We start from the raw sequence: 25,109 nt of genomic DNA, 5'->3' as shown, positions 1-25,109 counted from the left end.
CTTAAATCTAAACAGCGGCTAGGATTGCAGCACTCCGGGCGAGCAGAGCGTTACGAGTATCTCACAGATACATTCAAGCGTATCTGAACGATCGTCTCGGCTTAAAAGCACTCGTACTTAGTCGGCGATCGCTGCCGAAGTCGTCGCAAGTCTGGGGGTTTTAAACAAAAACGTTTTGCCCAGACGGCGGTCCATTCATGCCAGTTTTTCATTTCGACGCGTCAACTTAAAACGACATATGCTCTCGCCAGCGGCGCGATCGTCAGTAAATGCGGCTAAATAATAAATCCACAGAGTTCGACGAGTGTCTGTGCGAAGGATAATGCTAGTATGAGTTCTTAAAAGCCAAATTGCAAGCGAATAACAAATCGTAATTGGCTCAAAATCAATTGGCTTGCGGCAGTGAATATGCGAAAAGTTTACATCTGACCCAAATAGATTCCAATCGTAGTTCCACCAGCGAAAGACAAACCTTGGATTAGCCGTGCAGCCCCTGAGAATTTTCGAAACGTAAGTGACAAACGGGGCGTATGAGTTATGGCCAGAGGGCGTATGTGCAACATTCTGTGTGGTGCAAAAATTTTAAATATCAAGTGTGGTTTCATTAATTATATTTCGCGTGTCAAGTACGGAATTTTATTAATGTGCTTCTGTTAAAGGTTTCGCCGATTGGCTGTAATGTTTTCATTAACTGCCGAAGAATAAATTGTCTGCAATTTATTAAACTTGCTTAATTATTAACCCTTGACTTCAATGTACAAACTTTTATTAATTAATAAGAAAAGCAAAACATGTTTAGTGTCGTGACTGCATAATTGTATTCAAATTGAGTCATCGAGATGGAAATTATTTTGATCAACTTTAAGCAGCTATAGGATTAATTCATTTATTGTTTGGAATTGGATTATTTCTCTTGAATTTAATTTATTTAATTATCGTGATAGAAACTGCAATTGTTCATGAACTGAATTGATTATTTATGACAAAAGAAATGTCCAGCAAAATCTTAAAATTCAAATTAAGAGTACTTATCTGATTTAAGCTGAAATCGAAAATATAATTTAATACATTTCAATGATAGCTCCTGTCAACGAATAAAATTTCAAAAGTGCTATATTTATATTGTTTTATTATTAACTTAACAACTTTATCAGCGCCACGATTATATAAGCTTAAATCGACAAACCCCTGCACATTTTAATCGAAATGCAGTTCAATGTGCGCATTTAATTGGATTTAAACATTAACGGAGCTGTCAAAAATATCACTTTATTCGCCAGACGGGAGCAAATCAATTAAGCTGATTGCGAAAATTTCACTGGACAGCCGGCAGCCTTATCAATGGGATGTCAAAAATCTAGACTACTCAGAAAAGCCCTTGCCCAATGACTCTTGGGTTGTTTGCTTCAATTTATAAACAGTTTTGTGTGCTGTTCTGCCTTCGCTTTTTGGCTCATTTTTGCAGTCTGCAATTAAGTGTGAACATTTTGCAAGTTATGCAAAATAACGGCAATGTGGTTATGAGCGGTCATTTCTCGTATGTTCGTCTTGGCCAAATGCATATTTTTTGGAGTCTGCCGATCTGTTTTCGGTTTCGGCTGGTGGGGGATTTCGCAAGTATGCCACCGCAGACACGTACCGAAAACCCCACAACGATGCGTTTTCCCCAACCCTGATTAAGTTTGACCCACATGCAGGCCGAGTTCAGGTCAATGTTAAGGTGAAATTTAAATTAAAAAAAAAAAACACAAAGTAAGGTCACCTAGCTCTGCGTATTTCCCTTTCATCGGAACTAGAGGCCTGACGTATTACATAGATCTTTCTAGTTTATGCGTCAAATCTCTCTATTGATTATTGACAAATCCGCCTCATTTACGAGTTCCTATACCATTTGCGCAGATCTTGCAAAATGCGGTTTATGACCCCAGTGACAGCTAAATAGAAACACTTGAGGCAAATAAAAGTAATAAAAATTGAGACATTTGTGTGTGAAATGGTGTGAAATTTAGGGGTCAGTGCAAACAGTTGAGGCAGAATTTTGAAGGTCGCCTATGTGGGGAGGGATGTCCCAAAAACCAACAATCTACATTTGGACTTAACTTAAGTCTACGTAATGTGAGAAAGCTGAAAGAAGCCTTTTCCCTCGTTAAGAAATGTAAAGTCTGTACTAGATACAGTTTAGTGCAAATTTAGGTCTTTCAACATCCTCACCCACTCCACAAGCCCTATTTTATCACGCCACATTTCGGCTTGGCCCAATCAGTTTCACTTTCAAGTAAACCGCAGACAGCAATTTAGGCGAAATTTCCAACGCTGTCTACACCTCTGGGAGTAGAGCACTTAGTTGGGACAGCCAGCTAGTCACTCATCCCATCCAAACCCACCCAGCCATCCATCCAGTTGTCCGCCCACCGATTTGCTAGACTTAAACGTGGACACAGAAGTTGTCTTAAATTAACCGCATGCGAAAAAATACCTTTAAGTGCAATAGACGTCACACAAAAGGCCGCTTTTGTTGCGTGGCTTTGGTGCTTTCCTAACCGTTAAATTGAAATATTGACACAAGTTTTGTGATGAGTGTACCTTTTTTTTTGTGAATTTCTGATTCATTTGACCACGGCCCGGGGCAGGCACACTTGCTAATAACGCGAACATACAATATCTGGCAGATAGGTTTACATAATGAGCGGGCCATGCTCTTTAATAACCAACTGATTGGCCCCCTGATAAGACCGAGAAATTGGCAAATTGCCATTTGGCGGCTTAAAGTGCGAGAAAGCCATCAATCGCTAATTTCTGGCCGCGGGCGAGACAAGCGAATCGGCTGGCTTATATACTATAGTGACTTAGGTCAGGATTGAAGTTGCCGGCCCACACACACTCGCGCACGACCTTGCCGGCCTTATTTCTCTGACAACCAGATCCGACCCTTCTCAAACCGAGCGAAATTGATTCATGACTCGACGAAAAAGCATGCTCGAAAAGGCCCTTTTGATTCAGTGGAAATTCTCAAGCGTAATTGGAGCATTTCGCGTATCGTTTCGCCAAAAAATGGCCATAAAATGTTCCCAAAAATAGACAGCGGGAGAGTGTGCGCGTATAAGTTACAACACTCGACGCAGCTGCTGCCGAGTATTGGAAAATATTTGCCAATAATTCAGCTGTTGATGGAGCGGCCAGCAACGCTTCAGTGATTGGCCACGGTTTAAGCCAAGTCTGGGACTGGGACGAGTACTGCAACTCCGTCCAGACTCCATGACGTTCGCAACAATCTTGTTAACGTTTTTTGCCGCTCTCGGGTTTGTGTGAACGCGTGTCAAATGCCGGGGCAACTAATCAAGTGATTTTGAAGATGAGAGCTCAATTAGGGCAACTCAATTGAAGAGGCAGTTATCGAACTACTGCAAAAAAGGTAACTATTATTGGGGATTTACTTGTTAAGTTGCAAATCTGAAAGGAAAAAAATAATTGTAAAAAATAACATCTCTTACATTAGGTTGATCCCACAATGTCAAGTTCGTTTCCTAAGTCTTTCGTTTCACCTGTACGAACTCTACTTTCCACACACAACCTGCCGCATTTTCTCAATTCCTATAACAACAATTATTTGAACATGAAGTTTAATGTTAATGTTGAATTACCTAATGCCATTTAAATTGCTTACATTGCTCGTGCAGTGTTTGCTGCTGTTGTTGTACCATTTATAGAATGATTTGTCGCGCTTGGCCTGGCTAGCTGAGCTATGAATATGCCCATGTAAATATACCCATCGCTTTCGCTCCCGATGCGTTGTATCTTAATTGAGCTGAACAAAACGATGGCATAATAAAATAAGAGTTGGATGAAGTCTACTCCCCGCCAAGGAAAGTGTGGCGCTACCAAGCGGAAAGCTCTCACACAGAAAGAAATTACTTATAAACTTTAATTGGAACTTTAAAAACTTTAAGTTCCCATTCAAAAATTCCTTCGGAAGCAATCCAAAATGTAATCATAATAATTAGGGTTTTACAGGCGACTTCATGTTTTTTTCACCGTGCACTTAGCTGTTATACTATTGGGGGCATAGCCAAATAAATGCCCAGCCCCATGTATAGGCTGCAATTAGAGCTAAATGAGAGAGCACTTCTGGTTCGAACGGAGACTTCCGGAAAGATTTTTATGTTTATCTCAATGTCAGCAGCGGGAGAGATGAACGAACCTTTCGCATGTGAAATCGAACAAAAAGAGGCAACCCCCAGTTTCAATAATTGCATACAATTTGCCAATCAACGCGTTCCCAAAGATGCCAATTATGAAATGCCAGGCCCTTGTGTCCATGTGCTCGTCCCTTTTGTGGGCGCACCTCTTGGCCATGGCTTATGAAGCCATTCAAGTGCCTTCGGCCAAGGAGGAAAAGGAAGCAGATGATTCAAAAAAATTGATATTTTATATATGTAATAACAGCGCAGGAAAGAAAGAAAAAATAATAACGACCATAAAATTATAAAGCGTTGGCTGCCAAAAATTAAGCAGAAATTTATTAAAAATGCATAAAACAGGCCGAAATCTCGCACTCCAGCCAGCGAAAACTGGATCCCTCTGCAGCTGGGGATGGTAAATGGTATTTGCGGGAAAGAGAAAAGGTGGCGCGTGACCTTCGCACTACTGAGCAAAAAGTGCACAGTAACCTGAAACTGAGGCTGTGTGAAATTATTAAATCAGCAGCCGCTTCACAGTCACAACTGCACTCCCAAGAAACCAAAACAAACAAGTGCAAAAAGAGGAACGACATCGCAGACATCGGACACAGCCATTCGGATGAGGAGGAGGGGAAGCAGCCACTTCGGCTGGTTGCTACTGTTTGCAAAGAGGCAACATCGCCTCCGAATGAGTCAAGGAAAGCAGCGAACTTGAGATACACTCCACAGAAGTTAAGGAAAATATTTGGCAAGTGGTGTTTTCATATCATATTTAGAGATTGAATAGCCAGCAAACTGGTCAAATTTAACAAATACTTTTTCTGTAAGTTTCAACACTTCTAATTAAAAGTAAAATAAAAACATGAGTTGGATTTACCAACAAGTTATTCCAGAATTCCCGCAGAATGCCAGTGCTTGCCCAATTTTCCTTGCCCATTTAAAGTTCACGAAGCCATAGCTAAATGTGGTTTTTTCCGAAACTGATATCCTCCCTCCCAGCGAATTCAACACAATACCCCCAAGCAGGCGCCACAGAAGGCGCAGCTCTTGACTCACACTTCGAAATGCACGCGAACAGCAGCCACATCCACAGCAGCACAACATGAACCGCAGCAAAAGTGCAGCAGGTGCAAGCGGGAAGGCAGATTTTCGGCAAATGCCAACGAACGCTTTGGACGGAGTGGCTCAGTGGTGGCTCGGTGGCCAAGTGGCCAAGTGGCCTGCTGGCCAAGCAACCTACTTCTGGCACTACTTTTGCTGCAACTGCAATCGAAAGTGAGGCTGAGCGACTGGAACTGGGACTGCGACTGGGACTGGGCATGGATATATAAATGCAAGGCATGGAATCGGGTTGGGTATCGTCGGCGTCAGCTGTTAGAAAGCTTCGCTAGCCGAGCTGGACATGGTGCTGCAGTGGCGGCGAGAGGCATGTGGCAGTTGCAACACATCCAGCCAGTTGCCATATACACCTCTGGTCTGGCCGGGGATATATGGCTATTATAAAAGCGTATTTAGGTCAATCAAATTTCGCATTTGGCATTTTGAAATTTCTTTACGCAAATGCTTGTGCTATTTTTTAATGATTTTCTAGCCAGGCCAATCCAGTCCAGAGTCGCACAGTGCCGGTGTCTTATTTTCGGATTGCATAATGTGCTTATGCCAAAGAAGCCAGGTGACCGCGGCGTGGCCAATAAGTACAATAAGCGCAAAATTGTAAAAAACGTGTTTAACTCTTGCTTTTTCTCCCCCCTGATTTAACCACTTTATTTATTTTCTTCTGCTCCGGCGAGCTGGGGACTTCTTAATGGATTGGTGCTGGCCATTGAGGCGTGACTTTCGGCAAAGGAGTGTGCAACAAGGGGTTAATGGTGGGGGAGTGTCGCACCGCAAGATGATAAATAATACCCACTTCCGACTGCCGAATGTTGAATGCTGAATTCTGAATGCTGCGCTTCGAATGAAGTCGTTATCCAGGGAACCTCGCTCGTTTCCGCATCCTTTCCCTTTGAATACCCTTGGGAAGTTGGCAAATTAAATGCGGCCTTAATTATTTTATGCTCATTAAGCGCACAGCTAAATATTTGCCCTGCCAAAATGGCAAAAAGTAAAGGCGGCTTCTCTTGGCCCAAAGCAGTTTACAATCTGGCTGCAATTAAAAGAGATACGCAAAAAACAACGCAAAACAAAGTACGAAATGGTATAAATGTCATTAATTGGGTTTAAATATTGTTGTTTTCTTATTTTTTGCCTGTATCCAACTTTACACAACTTTGTTCATAAACCAAAATCGCTCAATTGTGACAGCCGTTTAACTAACATTTCAGTTATGTCAGAAGTCAATTAAAAATAATTTGCCCTCACTTGAGATGCGGCTTAAATGAAAATCTTGGTAAATGACCAAATGAGTAATGAGCTCACACTCGGAGCGACAGAAATAGAGTTCAGAGTCTACTTTAAGCATAAGTCCAGGTATGCAAAGTTCGTTGCCTCAGTCATTTGTTTTTTTCCGCACTTTGCATAGAAATATTCTCTCCTTTTCACAATAAAAATCAAAGTGTCACCGCGATTGAACTTGATTATTGATCATGTGCAGTTAGTACAATTCCCCTTTGGCCGAGATCATAACACTTTCCAGGCTTCGCCCATAGTTTTCATTTTATTATTTTATTTATTACCATGCATTAGCATTTTTCGAATGAAAAATAATGGCAAGGGATTAACAAAACACATAAAAATAATTGGTCGAACATTTCAGCATTGAGCAATTAGCCAAATAGATTTATGGAGTATTTATGGAAATTCAAGACTTTTTAAAGGGCTGCTATTCAATTAGGGCAGTAATTCAAATTATAGAACAATCAATATTGTCAATAATTATTAATTATTTGGAATTTCCTTAGCATAAACTAATCTAAGAATAATTTTTATTTGTATTTTTTGAGTTGCTTGTAATATGATTTGATCACGTGCATTGACCTGAGTTTGATTCCGGATTGCCTGATTAATACACTGGGATCGAACTGAGATCTTCACGTTTTCCTGGACCCACTGATAGATGTGCCGGTAGCCAGTGGCTGCTGGCCAATTAGCATATTGTCTGTTGCTTAAGGTAACGACCTGCCAGCGGAGAGGGTTCCCCGGCACTCACGTAGCGAGTGACAAATGTATTTACGCCATGGAGCATTTATCAGCCACCGGGCTAATAAAAACATATATTATTATACTGTTGTAACTGAATTTATGGCACGATTCATTGCGGTTTCAGTAGGTCCGCTTGAAAATGCAGCTAATCGCAGCCAAATCTTTGAAGGAGTATGCCAAGGCTAGCGCTGCCAGGTTCTACAAATTCTTCGCGTCTCCAGGTTAGACAAACGACCCCAGGAAACACTTGACCGACACGGCAGGCCATTTAAATTATAATTGCCTTCCATAAATATGTTGTTGTCCCCTAGTCGGCGCTGAACTAATCCACCTCAACCGCTTTTATTGCTACTATCACCGATAGACTTGAATTATGGGCTTGGAAAAACATTACCTGCGATATGGACGCACCGCTAGAGATCACCTCCTTGACTGGGCCACCTGTGGGCGTGGTCGACGACAGCAGCAGCAGCAACAGCAACAGCAGCAACTGCAACAGCAGCATCCGCAGCAGCAACAGCAACGGAGGTCCCGCCCCCATGTGACACACAGGGGAACGCCGCTCTCCATGCTGATATCAAATGGAGTTAGGATTAGCAATAGTAAGTACAACCCACTTAATTACACCGCCAAATATGCCAGTCATCCGAGTGAATACAAATAATGGATGCATAAACAAGGCGTATCTGAATGCAAAAACAATTAGTACATTAATTTCAGCATGGGGCACATCATCAATAAGACTTACGGAAAATTCTTTTTAGAAATAGTAAACACATATAAGAACTCTTTGAATATAATCACCATTTTAGGAATTTTCCCATACTATTTGGACAGGCTTTCCCGAAAAGGAAATGCCTTGACTGACAGATTCTTATCACCTTCGTCAAATAACAAGAAAATCGAATTAAAGAAAAATGTTATTAAACACTCAATTAGCTAACTAAAGTCAATATCAACTGCCAAATTGGTCAGAAGCCTGTTGAGTTGGCTGAAAGCAAAGACCATACCCACACTAGCGAATTGACAGATTGAAAAAATACCGCAAAATGCTGTATACGAAACTGGTCATCCAAGAACTGCAGCCGAAAAATTGAAGAACGAGTCTTTGGCCGATAGGAAAAACCAAGAGGCAATACGAAATAAACCCGAAAAAAAACACAAAACAAAAAATCAAAACAATTTAGAGGTAGACTTGAAAACGAAAAGTCGAAAACAGCTAAACTGAGCAGCCAACTAAGCGCAGATGTAAATCAAGGAAACACACAGACACGAACTCTAGTTTTTCAATTCAAACGGAGAATGTAGCGTTCTATGCAATGGCCGACATTGCGTATACGCCGAGTGAGCCGAGCCAAGCCAAGACAAGCGAAGCCAAGCCAGCTAGGCTTAGTTAGTCGAAGGCAGCCAAGTGTGCAAACAGCCAGCCAGCTAGCAAACAGTAACTAGTAACCATGGCCAAGAACATTCGCCAGAGAGGGACGGCAGCTATCTGAACTTGGCTTAGACTGGAGCCCAGGCTCCGTTTGTTTACGTTTCGCTTTTCACAATTTTATGGTTGAATTTTTGTGTTTTCTGGTTTCGGTTTCACTTCGTTTTCGAGGCATTTTCGATTGTCGCTTATATAGAATTATATTTTAAGCGTTTTGCACTTGACTATTGGCCTGGCTTTATTGCCATGTTGGCCAAGTTCCTTGCTATTGCTATTGGACTTCTAGCTGCTTGGCCAGGGGCAATTATGGGTACTTCTGTGGGACGTGACGATCGACGAAGGATTTATCTGAGATGTATCTTTACGATGAAAGGCCAAAATAGTCAAGCTTTTAATTGGCCTCTATACTGGCTTATGTGAGAGATGCTGTCTGGCTGTCTTACTTCTTACTGAGGAAGCTAGCTGATTTCCCTTGGGCAATTCTATTGCAAAGTCTGAGCATAACAAACAACCAACAAGCACAAGCAGTATTAAAAACAGAAAATTGGCAATTGAAAACTATGTGGCCAGCAATACTAGCCACTTTTAACTGCCAAATACTCGGACTTGCGAAGACCAATACCAGCAACTAGCCACGAGCTCATTCAAAGCAAATATGAAAATGTTGCCAAATCAATGGGTAAGACATTTAGAGAGGGGATGGGGGGAAATTACCACACCGAAAGCAATTGAACTTGATGCCAACAATACTTCCACATATGTGCATTACAAAGTCTTCATTAATGTAATATATAATATTGATCCAAGTGATTCTTTTAATTAGTAGTTTTTCTCCATTACCTTTTTATAGATAAGCTCCCTAGTATTTCTCCCTGTGCAGCTGAAGCTGCAAAACAGTGAATGAGCGTTGAAATTGAGTGAACGAGTGGGTTCCGAGTGGATTCAAGGGGCCAGTGATAGCGACAGTGACTTGAGTGCTGGCGAATTCGAAATCAAGTAGCCGCCGTGGATGCCGTGTGGATTGGGAGAGTGAACATGAATAAACACATGCAGGTTGCTTTTGGCCAATTCTATGTCTTGAAGCGGGGAGGGGGGCTCTAGACGCGGGCGGCGCGGTTTTGCCCGTTTGTTTGGCCGGCTCAAACAGAAACAGGCGCGATGGTTGCAGTCGATGCAGTGGCTCAAGTGCCGAAGAAGAAGAGTTCCCGAATGCAGCGGACTCTTTGGCAACACCGAATCACGTCTGCGAGCGGAGTGTGCTTTGCGATTATATAACCAGATGCTGGCATTAAGGCCTGGCCAAGATCGTGCCTCAGCTTGGGCTGCTCTGCGTTGGAATTTTTAAGATGTTGACACAGAATGCAGTCAACCAGAAGTCAAAATAAATATAATGTTTGAAAAACGCTTAAATATTGAATACTAAATATTTTAAAATTGGAAATGTCAACGTAAAACCTATAACCTTTCATAAAGGAAGCGTATAGGAAGTCTGAGAACCACATATGTAGAAAAATAAATTCGCCAGATAAATTTCAATCTTGCTATATTAATCTAAATGGGGTCATCAATTACATTCCGAGTGGAAATGCCAGTTCACTTTCCATTCTGGGTTTCTCCCGAGGATTTCCGCTACGAGCCTTCGCAGTGCTTCCCTTTCATCTCGGTGAGAACTTTCCAGATCCAGATCCTAACCTTCGGCCAGCCCATCTCTTCATGGGTCCTTATCCCGGCCGAGAATCAGTTGTAAATGCTTTAATTAAGGGCCGAAACGCGATAACTTAAATGCAAAACTGCGCGAAGGCACGTCTCGGTGGCAGAAAACCGGTTGAGAGGTGTTTTTTTTCGTGGGACATGCCCATAGCCATTGCCCTTTGTTTCGGCTAATTGGCCAGTGCTGGCCAGTGGCCACTAAGGGATCTCCAATGTATGTATATGGCATGCGGATAGAAGATCGGCGGAGGAGATGCGGTCACGTGATGCAAGTTGTGAGGCGTACGAGGAAGTGATCTCGGACCGCCAGGAATTGCCATTATTTGCTTAAACAAAAGTGTTTACATGGCCATAAAGATTTCGGGGGAGGGGCAGCCGGATCAGGTCTTGGATTATTGTGATTTGCACAGCACGTTCTTAGGCGAAATCTCGGCTCGATTGTCTCGGACACTGCAACTGTTTAGCTCCATTGTTAATGGACTACGGTATGGTATTGTCTATGCGGGTCTAGAAACTGTCTATTGAAATGGTATATGACCAGCACGCTTTGTTGCCTTTTCGCCGCCACTTTTGTTGGCCAAGAGCTGCGAAGCAGCTGCAGCTTTACGGCCGGTAATTGTGAGCGTTAATTTTAACAGGCAATTGGGAAACTTGCGCTTATTCTTTTTCGCCTTTTTTCCACTGTTTTTTTGGGGCCAAGCTTCGAGCGAAACAACAAATAAAAGCAGGTTGCACAGACCTCCCAGCCGGCAAATGTTTCACTTAGGCCTCCCAGCTAATATTACTGACCATTTAAATTGTCTCATTTAAACAGTTTGAAAGTCAACGGCAATTGCAGAGCTCTTAGATTTTCTCGCTTTTCTCGGTGATTTTTTCTTTTCAAAACGTTTGTGCGTGGTTTTTGGCTGGCTGTCGAGCTTAGAAGCTTGAAAATATGAGAATCGCGTGCTCAGCTGTAATTTTCAAAAGAAACGAGCATATGACACCAGCGGCCAAATCCAATTGAAGCAGAGGAAAACATAAAACATAACTCACTTTGCGATCAGCATAATTGTCAACAGTCGTCGTTCGCTGACGTATCAATTGTGTGCCAAATGTTTAGTGACCATATCGCTGCGGCTATATGCCTACATACTACATTGTATATGGCTATATGTATCTTCCCATCGGGCTGAGAAAACCCGATTCGCAATAGCCGTTCGATTGCAGTAACATTATGGCTTTGGAGAACTGAGGAGCCGAATAAAGCCTTCCGTTGAGACACTGTCTTCCCTTGACCTTGGGCTCCGAAATGTTATGTGCCTCGTTTTATGACACTTGTTGTCGCTTTTTTTGGCTTTTTACTTCACTCTCCTTTTTTGCGTAACTTTCTCTGGCACAGAGTTTGTGATCGTCGAGCTCTTCAGGGTCAGTGGAACACGAAGCAGAGCAGAGCCGAGCAGAGAAGCCGCCTGAACTTTGCCGGCCAAAAAGTGATTCAATGCACATACTTCCATAATCCGGCTGTGTTTTGACAGCAAGTAATGCACCCATATGGAAAATATGGGTTTAATGAGTTCCAAGCTGATTTATGGCATTCACGGACTAGATTTCTGCATCCAAGTGCATTTTTATTGCACTCTTACTTTTTAATAACTTTATTTATAGGGAGACCATGCAATCTGATTTGCAAGACAATGTAAAATAGTGAGTTAAAAAATATTTTACTAATTGAGTTTTAACTTGGTTAATCTTAGTAATAGTAAATAATACGATATAATTTATTATCCCTGCTGCTTATTCCGTGTAGAGTATTTCTGGATTCGTCTTCCCCATCGGAGTTCCTTCCCTTTTCACTTATTTTTTCGACCTTATCGCTGACGTCGCAGCTTTTGACTCAGTGACCTGCAAAATCGAAGCTGCTTTTTATAAGATAATAAATAATAAATAAAATTGAAATTTATGTTGTTTCAAAACGCTTCACCTTGCACTTTTTCGGGGCGGCGGCACTTTTTGGCGAAACCTGATAGCGAAAACGCTTTTTCTCGATCGGATCGGCGTGGCGATCAGTTCGTTGACTGATCGCCGCAAGTACAGAAAAACCCGTGAAAATACTCAGAACCCGTTGGCATTGCATGCCCATCATCTTCATCATCTCAGCGGATTCATCAGATTCGTCAACCGAGATGCTGCTGGCCACGCCCACCGCCTCGAAATGCCAGCAAGGTGATGTTGATATTGATGCTGCGGAACGTCCAATGTCCAGAGACTAAGTGCATGGGCCAATTAACATTGCATCGGCCGAGATTAAGTTTCAATTAGTGATAACAGAGGGTCGTAAATTTTGGCAGCTGTCATACGTGAATATGCTGCATGTCCGCTGGCGATAAGTTGGCCAAGATCGCGATTGACTGCCCACGAGCTGGCGAATTCGAGTGTTGACCATTGTAATTGCATGTGACATCCGTGAAATTCGCAAATAATTTTGTTTTATTTACCTTGCGAAATTGCACGAAAAAGCGGCATTTAAAAGGAATCTGAAAAGCTGCACTTCAGGGGGTAATTTGCGTCATTATTCAGTCAACAAAACTGGGTTATATAACTCCGAGCATTTTGCTCTGCTTTCTAGGACTATCCAAATGGTATTTAATGATAGCACTTAGCTAAGTCAAGCTGCAATACTTTAATTTCCACTTAAATAAAATAATAATACCTTTTCCTTTTTTTTCTCTCTTTTCAGATAGACTAGCTGTGATAATTATTGGGATAATTACTTTAATCTTAGGCATTATTTTATCCTCCATGCCGTGGCTGGATTATTTTATACTAAAGGTAAGTTCTTCGCAAATCCAAGCTCCAGATGCAGGAATTAACTAGCTTAAAACTATAGAACTTAAGGCTGTGGAATGATACACTGAGCTATCACTATTGGCAAAGGCCTGGCGTCATCCGACTGACCAAGCTGTACATCTACAATGTCACCAATCCGGATGGATTCCTCCGAGGGGAAAAGCCGCACCTGCAAGAAGTTGGTCCTTTTGTGTACAGGTAAGCCAAGCAGGTGCCGTATTTTGGCCATAAATCTCGGCAATTGAAACATTCGTTACGCCTTCTCTGACACCTCGGGCTGGAAAATCTTTAAGCATAGATACATTTCCACGGCGGCTTTGGCACAGCACTCCGATTGGTCATGGTTTGCTGGGAAGTCAATATCTTAATACCTGTAATTAGAATCGCAAGTGGCTAAAAGCAATTCAAGTGGCTAAAAATATTAGCTACGCTAACGGTCAGTGGTTAACTTATTGAACTTCTAGAAGGGATAATTAGGGGCTTAGGAAGTGATATCTAATTTATTTCCTTGGCTCTTAGACTACTGAACTGCGAATTCAGCATTTCGCTGTTAGCTGCAAAATAATTATAGCTTAGTTTTCAAAACTAATGCAAGAGTTACAAAGTTCTACTTTTTGTTTTGGCCTTTCAAATGTCGCAGTTTGAGTTCCTTTATTATGGGTGTAAAAAAGTAACTCTACTTTGTTAGCTATCCTATTAATCACTTAAGCAACTGGGGCTTATCAAGATCAGATTAAACAAAGCGTGGGCATTAGCCACGGCTGTGTGCAAACAATTGAATTATCTCTTCGGATTTTAACACCCAATCAAACTGGCCAACAGCCGTGAGCCGCCGTGCAATTAGTTGGCCAATTAAACCATGAGCTCACAGCTCTTGAAGGCGAGTTTCCGCTGATCGAGATTACAACATCTAGAGCTCGTGCAAATGTAATGCAATGTTTAATAATAGGCCTCCGTATGGACAGCCCGCACTGAACCCGTTTAAATGAAGGATAACCCGAGAGGGTTCGGTTCAAAGTGATCAATCATTCAATCACTGCATCACAAGCTTAGAGTTTCATTGGCTACGGGAATCTCGGCTGGTGATGATAGGTTCAAATTGTGGCCGTAATGACAATCGAGGCCCAAAGTGCCCGTCATTCGCTGTCACTTTTTATGTTGGTTTCGACTCGTTTTGCTTTTTGCTTTTCCCCGGCCGAAACTGAACTTGACATTCAATTGCTTGGCTTTTTGTTGGCCGCCCCTGACTTTGGACCACGAATCCGAGTCCGCAGCACGTGCCGATTAATGATAAGACATTGTTTTCTCTTTCCCCGCTTTTTACAGGGAAGACATGCAGAAGGTGAATGTCAAGTTTCACGAGAATAACTACACCGTGTCATATCAGCATAAGAAGATACTGCAATTTGTTCCTGAACTGAGTATTGATAAGGACACGCCCATAACCACGCCCAACATTCCCCTGCTGGTAAGGATATGTACTACTTAATGGCTGCAACCACTGTTCCCTATATATTTCCTAATGATTAGCATTAGCATGACTAATATGAAATACACTTTTAAAGACCCTCACCAGTCTAAGCCCGAAGCTGGGATATCTCCTGTCCAAGACCATATCCGTAGTGGTAACGGCTGCTCAATTCAAGCCCTTCATCAACGTCACCGCCGAGCAGCTGGCCTTTGGCTACGATGACGCGCTGGTGAGCTTGGCCCACAGGTTTTATCCGAAGCACATGAGACCGATGGAGAGGATGGGTCTGCTCCTGGGCCGCAATGGCACCCTCACGGAGGTGTCCTCCGTTAAGACGGGCATGGACAGCATGGACCAGTTCGGCTACATAGACCAGCTGAATGGACTGGATCACCTGCCGCACTGGAGTGAGCCTCCATGCACCAGCATTGCTGGATCGGAGGGATCCTTCTTTCCGCCGCGGGAGCTCACAAAATCGGAGGTGGTTCATATATACGACAAGGATTTGTGCAGGATTATTCCACTGAAGTATGTGGAGAGCCTGGAAAAGGATGGCATAGCGGCGGATCTGTTCCGGCTGCCCAATAATTCCTACGGAGATTCCGCCCACAATCCGGAGAACAAGTGCTACGATACCAGCGAATATGAGCCCATTCAGGGTCTCCAGAACATCAGTCCGTGTCAATATGGCGCCCCCGTTTACATTTCCAATCCGCACTTCTTTGAATCCCACCCAGATCTTCTTAATTCCGTGGAAGGCCTAAAGCCAGAGCGTGAGAAGCACGAAACCTACTTCAAAATACAGCCGGTGAGTGAATATAATAATAAATAATAATAATGATAATACTATATAATAAACTTTAAGTATAAAAGTCACCTTAAAAATGTGAGCCCTAGCATGTACTTACGTAGTTTAATTTGTATCTTATACGAAGCTCGTGTTTTTCCGCATCGCTGTTCTAATTTAATGTCTGTTCTGTCTTAGAAACTTGGAGTTCCACTGGAGGGTAAAGTGCGGATACAGCTGAATCTTAAAGTGACACGTGCCAAGGACGTCTATCCAGTGCGTGATTTTCGAGACTTTGTCTTTCCGGTCATGTGGCTGGAAGAGGTGAGCCATCAAATGCCAGAACACACCCAGAAACCCCATTAAACTGCCAACTTTATAGGGCATCTCTGAGCTGACACCTGCCATCAAGCGCTGGATTTATTTGGGCACAGTGATAGCCCCGAGTGCCGTGCCCATCGGATCCTACCTGATGATCCTGGGCGGAGCCTTTGCCATTATCTTCAGCTTCGTGAGAGCCTACCAGAACTTTATGTTCGCCCAGGATCCCACGCTGGAGATCCTCGAGATGGGCAGGAGGTCCCTGAGGCGGGGCAGCAGTTTCATAGCCCATCAGCAGCACAGGCTGCTCGTTCATCATCGGGACAGCTACTCCCTGCTGCGACATGGACCCATGGCCACCTGTTTGGGGGAGGGGAACAGGGAGGACGACGCGCAGCCCATCATCGATGGCAGCCTCAGTGCCGGAATCGGTCAGGAGTCGTAGTTGCGGATATAGACGTACAACTAGATCCTTAAGGTGTGAATGCTCGAGTCTGCGAGAGTGTGTGTGAGTCTGCGAAGAGTTAAGTTAATCTTAGTTTCGTTCTGGCCAAATTCGTGGCATATACTTGACGTTCTTGCCACTGCATATGCATTACCATTACTCAGTTTCCACATCGAACCAATCAATCATATTCATCTTGCTGCTACCAACGCCAAACGGGTTTGCTAGTAACTTGTATCGTGTATCTTGTAGATAGACGTATGAATTTGTACACATTTTTGTCACTGGAATGCTACAAATAATTCACTAGTCAATGATTACAATGTGAAAAATGCAAGCACTCTAGTTTTGATAGCTGTTAGTTAGGATAGTCGTAGACCTTAATTATATTGTATGTATTTGTTAAATAATGTTTAGGCAGAGGATGTACGAAATTATGAAATATAAATGAGAACTTTATAATTTTAAACTCATTTTTTGATTGCCCTTCTGGGAGCTGGCTTAACTTTTTCAGATTAATCCTCTCATATTTCTTAAAAATATCTTTAGAGACCATAAATCCGAGCTGAAGGCATAAATCTGCTTGTTAACAGCAGATTCTCCGTCTCCGAGCTTCGGCAGTTCGCAGAACAATTTCTGGCTCTTATAAATCAAAGCAAGTAAAAAACGTAAAAATGAACTAGAAAATAAATAGGAGAACTGGCATTTCATTCCCTCGAAGTTTTTGTTGATTGACGCACTTTTGACGTTCCCACAATTTCACACATTTTCTGCATTTCCCCCTTGGAAGAGAAGGAATTGAAAATACCCACACGCACACGGGTCGTATGAGCAATAAATTATACACAAGTTGTGCGAAAAGGGCGGACGGGGTGGCTAGTTTAGACCACTTGGCTGGGCTTTTGTTTTGGAAATAAAAAACAGGCACAAGAAATATGATGTTTTGCAATGTTTGGCCGAAAAACTCGGGGAAGTGGAGGCAAAGCGAAAAACGAGACAGAAGAATGAAATTCCATGGCAGGACGGAGGCAAGCGGCACAGGTCTTAAGAAAAGCGTTTTCATTTCATTTGGCAAAAATGTTTATACAAAACCAATTTTACAATTTTCGATTCAATTTCTGTTGCTGACATTTCACTTAAACGAAAACCTTAAAGGCGCAATTCATTTCGCCTGCTTTTGTACATGAAAAGGGGGTCCTGTGTTCCCAGCTTTTGCCCTCGGAGGATTGTAACGAACTGCTGCGCGAAAGGGCGTGGCCAGTTATCATAACGCCCAGTATCCACGAATAGACCATGAAAAAGTTGTTATGCCACTCTAATTTGCCTCAGCCACTTGGAAATCCATAAAACGGCGAGTGATAAACTAATATTCGCCAACAACATGTGCTGCCAACGGCGCCATAAACGCAAGCCACACATATCCACCCTTATAAGCAGCCCCCTCCAAGGTCCTTCGATGTTCGCAATGAAATGGCCGCCAAACCTCAAGGACAACAAAAGTTAAAAATTCGTTTATGGCGCACCATAAAATCGAATAAAAACAATTGGCACATCAAAATCCACCCAGAAATACCCGAGATCTTCATTGCCATATTGGGTAGTTGGCTGGCATTTCCTTGGGGGTTGGCCCGGGAAAATGCGTGAGTACAATTGGAAAAACGCTGGCCATATGTTGCAGGCGGCAAAAGAAATGGCTCAAGTAAATAAAAACAATCAAAGTTGAATGCCGACTCTCAAGCCGAAGTTTTAGATGCTCTGGATGAAAGCCCAAAGGCAGGCTATGAAACATAAGCCACCTTTCAATGGGTAGATTTTTAAAAAATTCGTTTAAGTATTTAATGGATGAAATTTAACTAATTATAACTACTTTGCATTCTATCTGATACTTAAAATAAGAAACAATTATAATTTTATGTGTAACTTAGTCCCTTTATAAAGCATACAACTCCCACTGAGAGTATCCCAAAGAAGTCAAGTGAAATCCCATCTCGGGGTGGATTCCCTGTCGAATCTGGAGCGATTTGCTCGGCGTCAGCTGGTTGGCCACTTAGGCCCGTGATGGAATTGCTTATGAATTATACAAGAATATTAAAACGTGCCGGGGAAGAGCCGGAGCCACTTGCACTCGGCACGGATCTCCTGCCCGGGATATTTCAATTGCCTCCCACTGTGGAGGGGGGAGTAAGCTCCCGAATCTTTTGGAAATACTTTATTGGAAAAGTATGTGCCAAATGGTTATTGAAAGGGGGAGTGGGGCGGGATCCGAATCCGCATCCGAATCCAGACTAAGGACAAACAAATTGGGCGCTAAGTTGTTCGTTATGGGCTTTTATGCGTGGGGTGGCCATAATTTGATTTTGCCTAGTCCAGAAGTTGCTGACCTTGATGATGATGATGATGGCATAATTGAGGCGGCTATTTGTGGTCGAAATAAACATTGATTTTATGTTTAATATTTGTACATGTTTATTGTTTATGGGTATATAATTTACAGGCAGAGCTTCGGGAACTCTGTTTAACTTTTAACTTATTCGAAGCATATATTTAGGCACAAGCTATTCACACGAAATGTTAAATTATAGTTTAAAATCCAAGCTTACAACTACAAGTTGGCATTCAGTCGGGCTAAGCGGCATATACAAATCATTCACTCTTTGACTTCACACACAAATACACACACCACACACATTTTCATAGTTTCGACTTATGGTTGCGGCGAAAATCGGTTAAAAATATAGCTCAAACGATTTATGGAAAACTTTAAGCTGAGTTTCACCCCTGGTTCTTGCACGTGCTAAGCTTAATTGGTTGGTGTTCTGGCTGTTTGAATGGTTGCCTCAGTGATAACGAGAAAACTGCGATATGCTATCCTCGTTTGGCGGAGCCACCAGCAAAATGGGCTGCAAATTTAAGCCGGTTATGCGTGGATTGGATTTCCTCGATCCCGCCAAGCTGATGGCATCCGTGAGGTAAGCATTGTTGATTTCACCTGCGAAAAATAAGCCATAAGTAGATTTTGTCATCGGAAAAGAAGTATCGCATAACCCACCTTTGTATAGCGAGTTCTGGTATATCGGGTCTGGCTGCAGGCGCACGTGCCGCGTGGCCAAGATAAACGCCAGAGTGGCCAAGACCACGCCATCTATGCAACCGATTATGGCCAGTGGATAAGCCCAGCGTATGCCGCACAAGCCGAGCTCAAAGCGATTCGCTTCCGGGCCGCAGATCTTACGGAAATCGTCCGAATTCCAGCCAAAGGGAAACGCTGCGCAGGCCACAATCATGCAAATAGCTGGAATCAATAAATAGCCATGTGTAACAGAGATAACAACACGTACAACTATCAATAGGGGAAAAACATCAAAAACACTGTGTATACACAAGAACGTGATGTTTTCGATATGGTTAACTAGTTAACCCGAGGAGATAGAGTGGGAGATAGGTCAACGCACATACCTGATATGATTTGCAACCAACCGCAAAGGTGGAAAACACGCGTCGACTTCATAAACAGCAAACAAACCAAGAAGAATATGGTCAGCAAGGCCAGAGCTATGGCGCCCAGCATGAAGAATGTGGCCAACTGAAGATTGGTAAGTAAAAATAGAAATTGGTCAAGTACAGGTATCTGGCGAGTAATCGTATTTTGGCAAGGCCTTTAAGAACTTAATGAGATATATGTATGAATAAGTAAAAAACACCTACATATACATTTATATCATTTCTAGTCCACAATTCCTCGACTTACTTACCTGAAACGAGAATGTGGGCACTTCGAAGATGCTTTCCCAGCGTCGACGGCAGTTGTCGAAGATCTCGTCCCGCTGGCACTGCTGCCAGAGGCCCAGGCGACCAGCTCCATCGTTGTCCGGATCGCCGATCCACTCTGGAATGGAAGGCGTAAAGCGGATCAGTCACGGAACTATTGCCAATAAATGAGACTGAGTGCGCCCACCTGGTGTCACGAATGCCACGATGCCGATGATGGCATAGCAGATGGTGAAGATGGCCCACAGCACGCCGATCGCCTTGGAGTTGCGGATGTACTTGGAGGCGTACAGGTGCGTGGTGTCCACGTACTCGATCTTCGTTCCCATTTTTTAGAGAGTGGGGAATGCTGCTTTGCCTGCCTGTGAATGGATGGAGTGAATCGAGCGTGGATAAGTGTTTGGCGACCAACTTGCTGGGTAATAATTGAAAGATGGAAGCAAAGCAACCAGGGCAGACCGAACAATTGCGTTTCTGCTGGTCATAAATCGGTTTTGGGGCGCTCTTTACTTAAGCCTATTAAATTGGCCAGCTTTCGGTTTGATGACCTCGTGGCGGTAGAGTAATGCTTTTGAGTCGGGGAACTCTGATGCAAGAGGTGGCTGAGTATTTGGCAAATGATAACTTTCCATCCATCTGCATGTGTCGGGTCCACTCGCAAGCATTTTCAAATCATTAAACATGTTTTTTATGAGGTTTTCCCCTTCACTTCAATCAAAACACATTCGAATGCGAATGATAATCGCGAAACCGGGGAGAGAGAAGTGGCCGGGGGCCAAATTTTTGCTTTTGCTTATATAAATCAGCAATTATTTGGCCAAAAGCTAACGACTCTTTCCACTATTGCCTCATATCTGCCACTAATTCTATGTCAAAGGGAGAGAGCCATTATGCAAAATATGTGTGTCTTGACTGCCTAATTTTAGCCATGATTCATGGCCCAAAATGGCTGGCGATCAATAAACTCGTTTGCGATTCCATCAGATCTTATTGAAAGACTCGAAAAATATGCCCCTAAAATGCAATTTCATTAGCTTTTCATCTGGCTTTTCTGGCCATTCCAACTAGTTTTCCCAGCCTTGTGCGCTCGCTTAATTCATCATATTTATTTTGGTTTCGAAACTGAGGAAACTGTAACACAAAGGTAAGTCTCTGCCCGTGAGAAGTACAACAAAAGGAACTTGGTCAAGATTGGCTCATTATGGTGAATTAAAGCCACGGCAAACAAAGCGAATAAGACTCAATTATGGGAGTTGGAAGTTGAAGTTCGAGTCCAAGGCAAAAGTGGAATCGATTAACACAACAATGCTAACAACAAAAGAGAGAGTCGCCCCGAGCAGAACAAACATACTACGAGCCCAACCCAGTAACACGATGAAAACTTTCCTGTCGGCACGTGATAACCTGGCCCATACCAATCGAATCGATGGAAAATCTTGGCCGTGAGTCATGCACTCGGAGCCTGAAAAGCGAGTCTCGGGAAAATTGCACTCGACCAGACAGACAAACCGCAGACGTCTAATAACTTCCTTTATCTCCAGTTTGTATTTTTCAATGGGGTAATTCGTTGTTTGCAGTTGGTTTTCAGTGTTTGTTGGGCGTGCTAAACTCAACTGCATCGATGGTTTTTCGGATTCGAACGTGACCAAAAAGAAAGTGACCACTGGACGGATGTAAGGCTCTCCAGTTCGTATGACGCAGCAAAATCAGCGTACTCTGGCTCGACTTGGTTTACATCCGCTCACCGGCCGGCGGTTCCAACATTTCGACTTCGAACGAGTTTCACTTGCAAAGCAAAAAGTATGTGAGAAATATTCCAAAACTAAAATACACTAAGAAAACGATATGAAAGATCTACTAATAGTCATATAATGCATCTTTGATCGTATGTAGAAGCCATCAATCAGTTTTTAAGCTGATGTTTCAGCTGCTTTGAAATTCTGCTTGCCAGTAAAGAAACAAGACCCGTATCACAGTTTCGTTTCCTGTGCACTGCAATAAATACTCGAAAACAAGCTATGGGTGAGTTGCAATCTCAGCAATTACGGCCACTTTTCAGCTGGGACTGCACATACTCACTCGTATGAGCGACGAAATAAGGTCAGTTGGGTAATGGTTATACCTTAAACGTGGCCACCGGCCAAATTGAGGAGACAAGAAGAATGCAGTTGCAGTGGCAGTTGCAGTTGCGAAAACTGCACTCCAAACTGAGAGGCGCTTTCTTCGATCCGCACTGGTCATTCCATATCCATCTCCAGCTCCAACTCCCTGAGCCGCGGATGACTTTCTACTTTATAAACAAAAAATTTCACATTAGGCACAGCCAGACGACCGCGGGGTGAGTAAACCGTGTCTGGAGCGGCTTCTGACTTTGAAATGGGGATTCCCTCGCCCCGAAAGACGCCGAGGAGCCATCAAACAGCCAAAACACCGACCAATTGGCCACACACTGGTAATTAATTTTCACATTTTCAGCTTTTCACCGGCTAAGCGGGGGAAAATCTCTCATTGTTCCGCTTGGCGATCAGCGGAGCTACTTGTACATGTAACCAGCTTGTTATGGTTTGTTTTGGCCAACAAAGTGGAACCTAAAGACGTTGGTGCCACTGGCTTGATTAACACGTTCGTGGTTTCTCAAAAAAGTTGCTAAATTTCAGCCACCACCATTCGAAACTGGTTCCTACATTTCAGAATTATGCGGAAATGGCGTTTAAAGTGGCTCTTGTTCCATGTTTTTATTCCAACTTTTCGCTTTTGCCCTTTTTTGTTGGGTTCGAATTCCCCCCTTTATACAATGTGTTTGTTTCTTCCAGGTGTGATGATCGTTTCTGCATATATTGTGTTCCAAACAAACGATTTCTTTTCTCCTCCCATCAGGGAGACCCGCAGAACGGAACGGGATTGAAGACCCGGAGAACCGGCAAAACTTTACTTTTTTTGCGGTCAGTTACTCAATGTATTGACAGCCGTTCCAGCTGCCATCCATTTTGGGAGAAGCCCGCTTTTTTCAGCGCTTACTTTTTGCGAAAGTTGGTAAGTTGGTGGTGGATGCCACACGGCCCCTTTGAAGGGTCTTCAAGCCGACCCGATCCCATCCAGAGCTGGTCCGCTCACTCATCCACTCGCTCGTGGGCCGCTGGTATGTGTCGCTGTGTCCCTACGTTTTTTATTAGATCACGATTTGGATGTTAGCAAACATTCGCGCATACCAAGCTGCCAACCACGATCAACGGGCCCAAACAACTACAATGGGGGTGTATGCATAATCGCGGCTCACAACGAGATTCTTCACTCGATTCTTCACTTTGCCTACGAAAAAGTCAGGAGCGGCTAGAGGTTCTATTTAATGTCAGGGATATTCAAAATCGAAAGCTATCTCAGAATCAGCTCTATTGCATCTCTGCAGTGAAATATGTTAAGCATCCTTCAATAACATAACTTTCGGACATATTACAATCCATCTTCCAAAGTTCGGCCATAAATTTCCCTTTTTCCTGCTGCTTTCCGAGCGCCCTATTTCCGTGCCCTTCACCACGAAGGCCGCCTCTGCGCAGCCGCTGAAGTTTCGTGTCAGTCGAGATGCTCGTTTGCCTCAAAAAAAAGAAAAATAAAAACAAAACCCAGCAGAAAAACAAAAAACTGTGCCTCTTTCTGGTTTTTCACGTTACTCGGGCGCGCAGTTGTTGTTGCAGTTGCAGTTGCAGCAGTTGTTGTTGCAGTTGCAGTTTCAGTACGCACGTCTTCACATTGCCAACTTGTGCATGTGTGTGTGACTGGCACACTGAGAAGAAATTGCGTTAAGTTTCTAAAATATTTCAAAAATGATCCTAACAATTTTCAGTTAATAAATTAATTTAAGTATCAACTATTTTAAACCAATCCTAAGACTACAATATCTTTTGTGAAAAGTTTCTCAAGCTGTTTTCCCAATTATTTCTCCAAGTGCAACCGTACAAGTATGTGATTGTGTATGTATTTTTGCACTTTGCTATATTGTGGCTGTTGTGTCTAATGTTGCATAGGTACATATATATATTTTATTTGTAGGTTTTCACGTTTTTATGTTCTTTGAACTTTGTTGTTTCAGTTGTTATTGGAGTAACTGCAGTATGGTTGTTGTTTATGGCTGGCTTTAGAGTCGTTTTCCGACTTTTAAAATGGCAAAAACGGGGCGCAGTTTTGTCGGCTGACATTTACTTCTGCCGTTAAGATCGAATTTGAACTGAGGATTTGCAAACTCTTGCTTTTCCATGCGTTATTTCGCTGCTTACGTTGATCGAGAACAGGTTTCGGTTTTAGCTGTTCCTCCGGACTATTGTTGTTATTTTAATTTACTACTATTGTTCGCGAGCTTGCATTAATTATTAAAAATCGCGGGCAAAGAATTCGAATTCCGCTTCTCCGAAGAAACCAATAAAACTGAACCGTCGCGTTCGGCGCTGAGAAACCAACTGAATCTTTCTTGCCATTGGGAGTCCAAGATACAGAAACACAGATACTCACATTCACTTGCGTACCTGTGTGAGTGGCCCACCAAGAGAAAGAGGGAACAAGAGAGAGAGAGAGAGAGGTAGAGTCCAGGTGAGAGTTCCAGATCTTGGCCCACCTTTGATAAGTGCAGCGAAAATTGTTGGCATTTCTTTTCAATCATTTAGCTCGATAAACAGTTCTGCATTCAGTGTCTTTCCCTCGAAGAATTGCTGAGATTTCTCCACTTATCTCTCAGATAGCCTCGAGATCTGGAGAAAGACCCAGCGAAGAGTCGGGGGAGGTTTCTTAGTCCCACATGTCTACCTGCAGGATGTTTGCCGAATTCCTTGAACTGCTTTCTTTGTGCAAGCAAATGTCAAACCAAATGTTTGGTTTCGAAATAGCTAGTCAGCATGAAAGATTAGAACTCTGAGATAAATGTGGGAATACACAGAGAATATACGAACTTATCATAGGAGGAAGAGTGTTAGTTAGTTTAGTTAGTTAGTACTAACTTAGTTAGTTATAGTTAGTTAGTATAGTTAATAAAATCAAAA

The 25,109-nt window shown here is 42.9% G+C and overlaps 2 protein-coding genes across 4 annotated transcripts; one reads left to right on the top strand and one right to left on the bottom strand.

Annotated features, from left to right (window-relative positions):
* Positions 1 to 205: 205 nt before the first annotated feature.
* On the top strand, positions 206 to 16,783 carry LOC6610423 (lysosome membrane protein 2). 3 transcript variants are annotated; one of them, XM_002034969.2, is made up of 8 exons: positions 206 to 510; positions 7,684 to 7,921; positions 13,181 to 13,272; positions 13,331 to 13,488; positions 14,617 to 14,758; positions 14,856 to 15,569; positions 15,747 to 15,872; positions 15,931 to 16,783. In XM_002034969.2, exons 2-8 carry the CDS (start codon positions 7,693 to 7,695, stop codon positions 16,312 to 16,314), a joined length of 1,845 nt encoding a protein of 614 aa, XP_002035005.1. In that variant the 5' UTR covers positions 206 to 510; positions 7,684 to 7,692; the 3' UTR covers positions 16,315 to 16,783. The 3 variants fall into 3 exon arrangements, with proteins under 3 accessions (XP_002035005.1, XP_032574623.1, XP_032574622.1); XM_032718732.1 differs by lacking the exon at positions 7,684 to 7,921 and having other exon boundaries at positions 208 to 510; XM_032718731.1 differs by lacking the exons at positions 206 to 510; positions 7,684 to 7,921 and adding an exon at positions 12,584 to 12,666.
* A 1,972-nt stretch (positions 16,784 to 18,755) lies between these two features.
* LOC6610422 (LHFPL tetraspan subfamily member 3 protein) lies at positions 18,756 to 24,538 on the bottom strand. The gene is made up of 6 exons (XM_002034968.2): positions 24,354 to 24,538; positions 20,270 to 20,444; positions 20,067 to 20,200; positions 19,771 to 19,897; positions 19,364 to 19,606; positions 18,756 to 19,303 (listed from the first exon to the last, which is right to left on the bottom strand). Exons 2-6 carry the CDS (start codon positions 20,409 to 20,411, stop codon positions 19,152 to 19,154), a joined length of 798 nt encoding a protein of 265 aa, XP_002035004.1. The 5' UTR covers positions 20,412 to 20,444; positions 24,354 to 24,538; the 3' UTR covers positions 18,756 to 19,151.
* Positions 24,539 to 25,109: the final 571 nt, after the last annotated feature.

This window comes from Drosophila sechellia, chromosome 3L (genome assembly GCF_004382195.2).
Source record: "Drosophila sechellia strain sech25 chromosome 3L, ASM438219v1, whole genome shotgun sequence".
In the NCBI taxonomy this organism is placed as follows: Eukaryota; Metazoa; Arthropoda; class Insecta; order Diptera; family Drosophilidae; genus Drosophila; species Drosophila sechellia.
Note: the sequence above shows the minus strand (reverse complement) of the source record. Positions and strands in the feature narration are given on the sequence as shown.

Excerpts from the sequence above, each read along its gene's own strand:
- LOC6610423 (XM_002034969.2), top strand. The coding sequence starts at position 7,693 with ATGGGCTTGGAAAAACATTACCTGCGATATGGACGCACCGCTAGAGAT. Across the intron at positions 7,922-13,180 it reads TGGAGTTAGGATTAGCAATA|ATAGACTAGCTGTGATAATT; the intron begins GTAAGTACAACC and ends CTCTCTTTTCAG. Across the intron at positions 13,489-14,616 it reads GTTGGTCCTTTTGTGTACAG|GGAAGACATGCAGAAGGTGA; the intron begins GTAAGCCAAGCA and ends CGCTTTTTACAG.
- LOC6610422 (XM_002034968.2), bottom strand. The coding sequence starts at position 20,411 with ATGGGAACGAAGATCGAGTACGTGGACACCACGCACCTGTACGCCTCC. Across the intron at positions 20,201-20,269 it reads CGTGGCATTCGTGACACCAG|AGTGGATCGGCGATCCGGAC; the intron begins GTGGGCGCACTC and ends CTTCCATTCCAG. Across the intron at positions 19,898-20,066 it reads TGCCCACATTCTCGTTTCAG|TTGGCCACATTCTTCATGCT; the intron begins GTAAGTAAGTCG and ends ACCAATCTTCAG.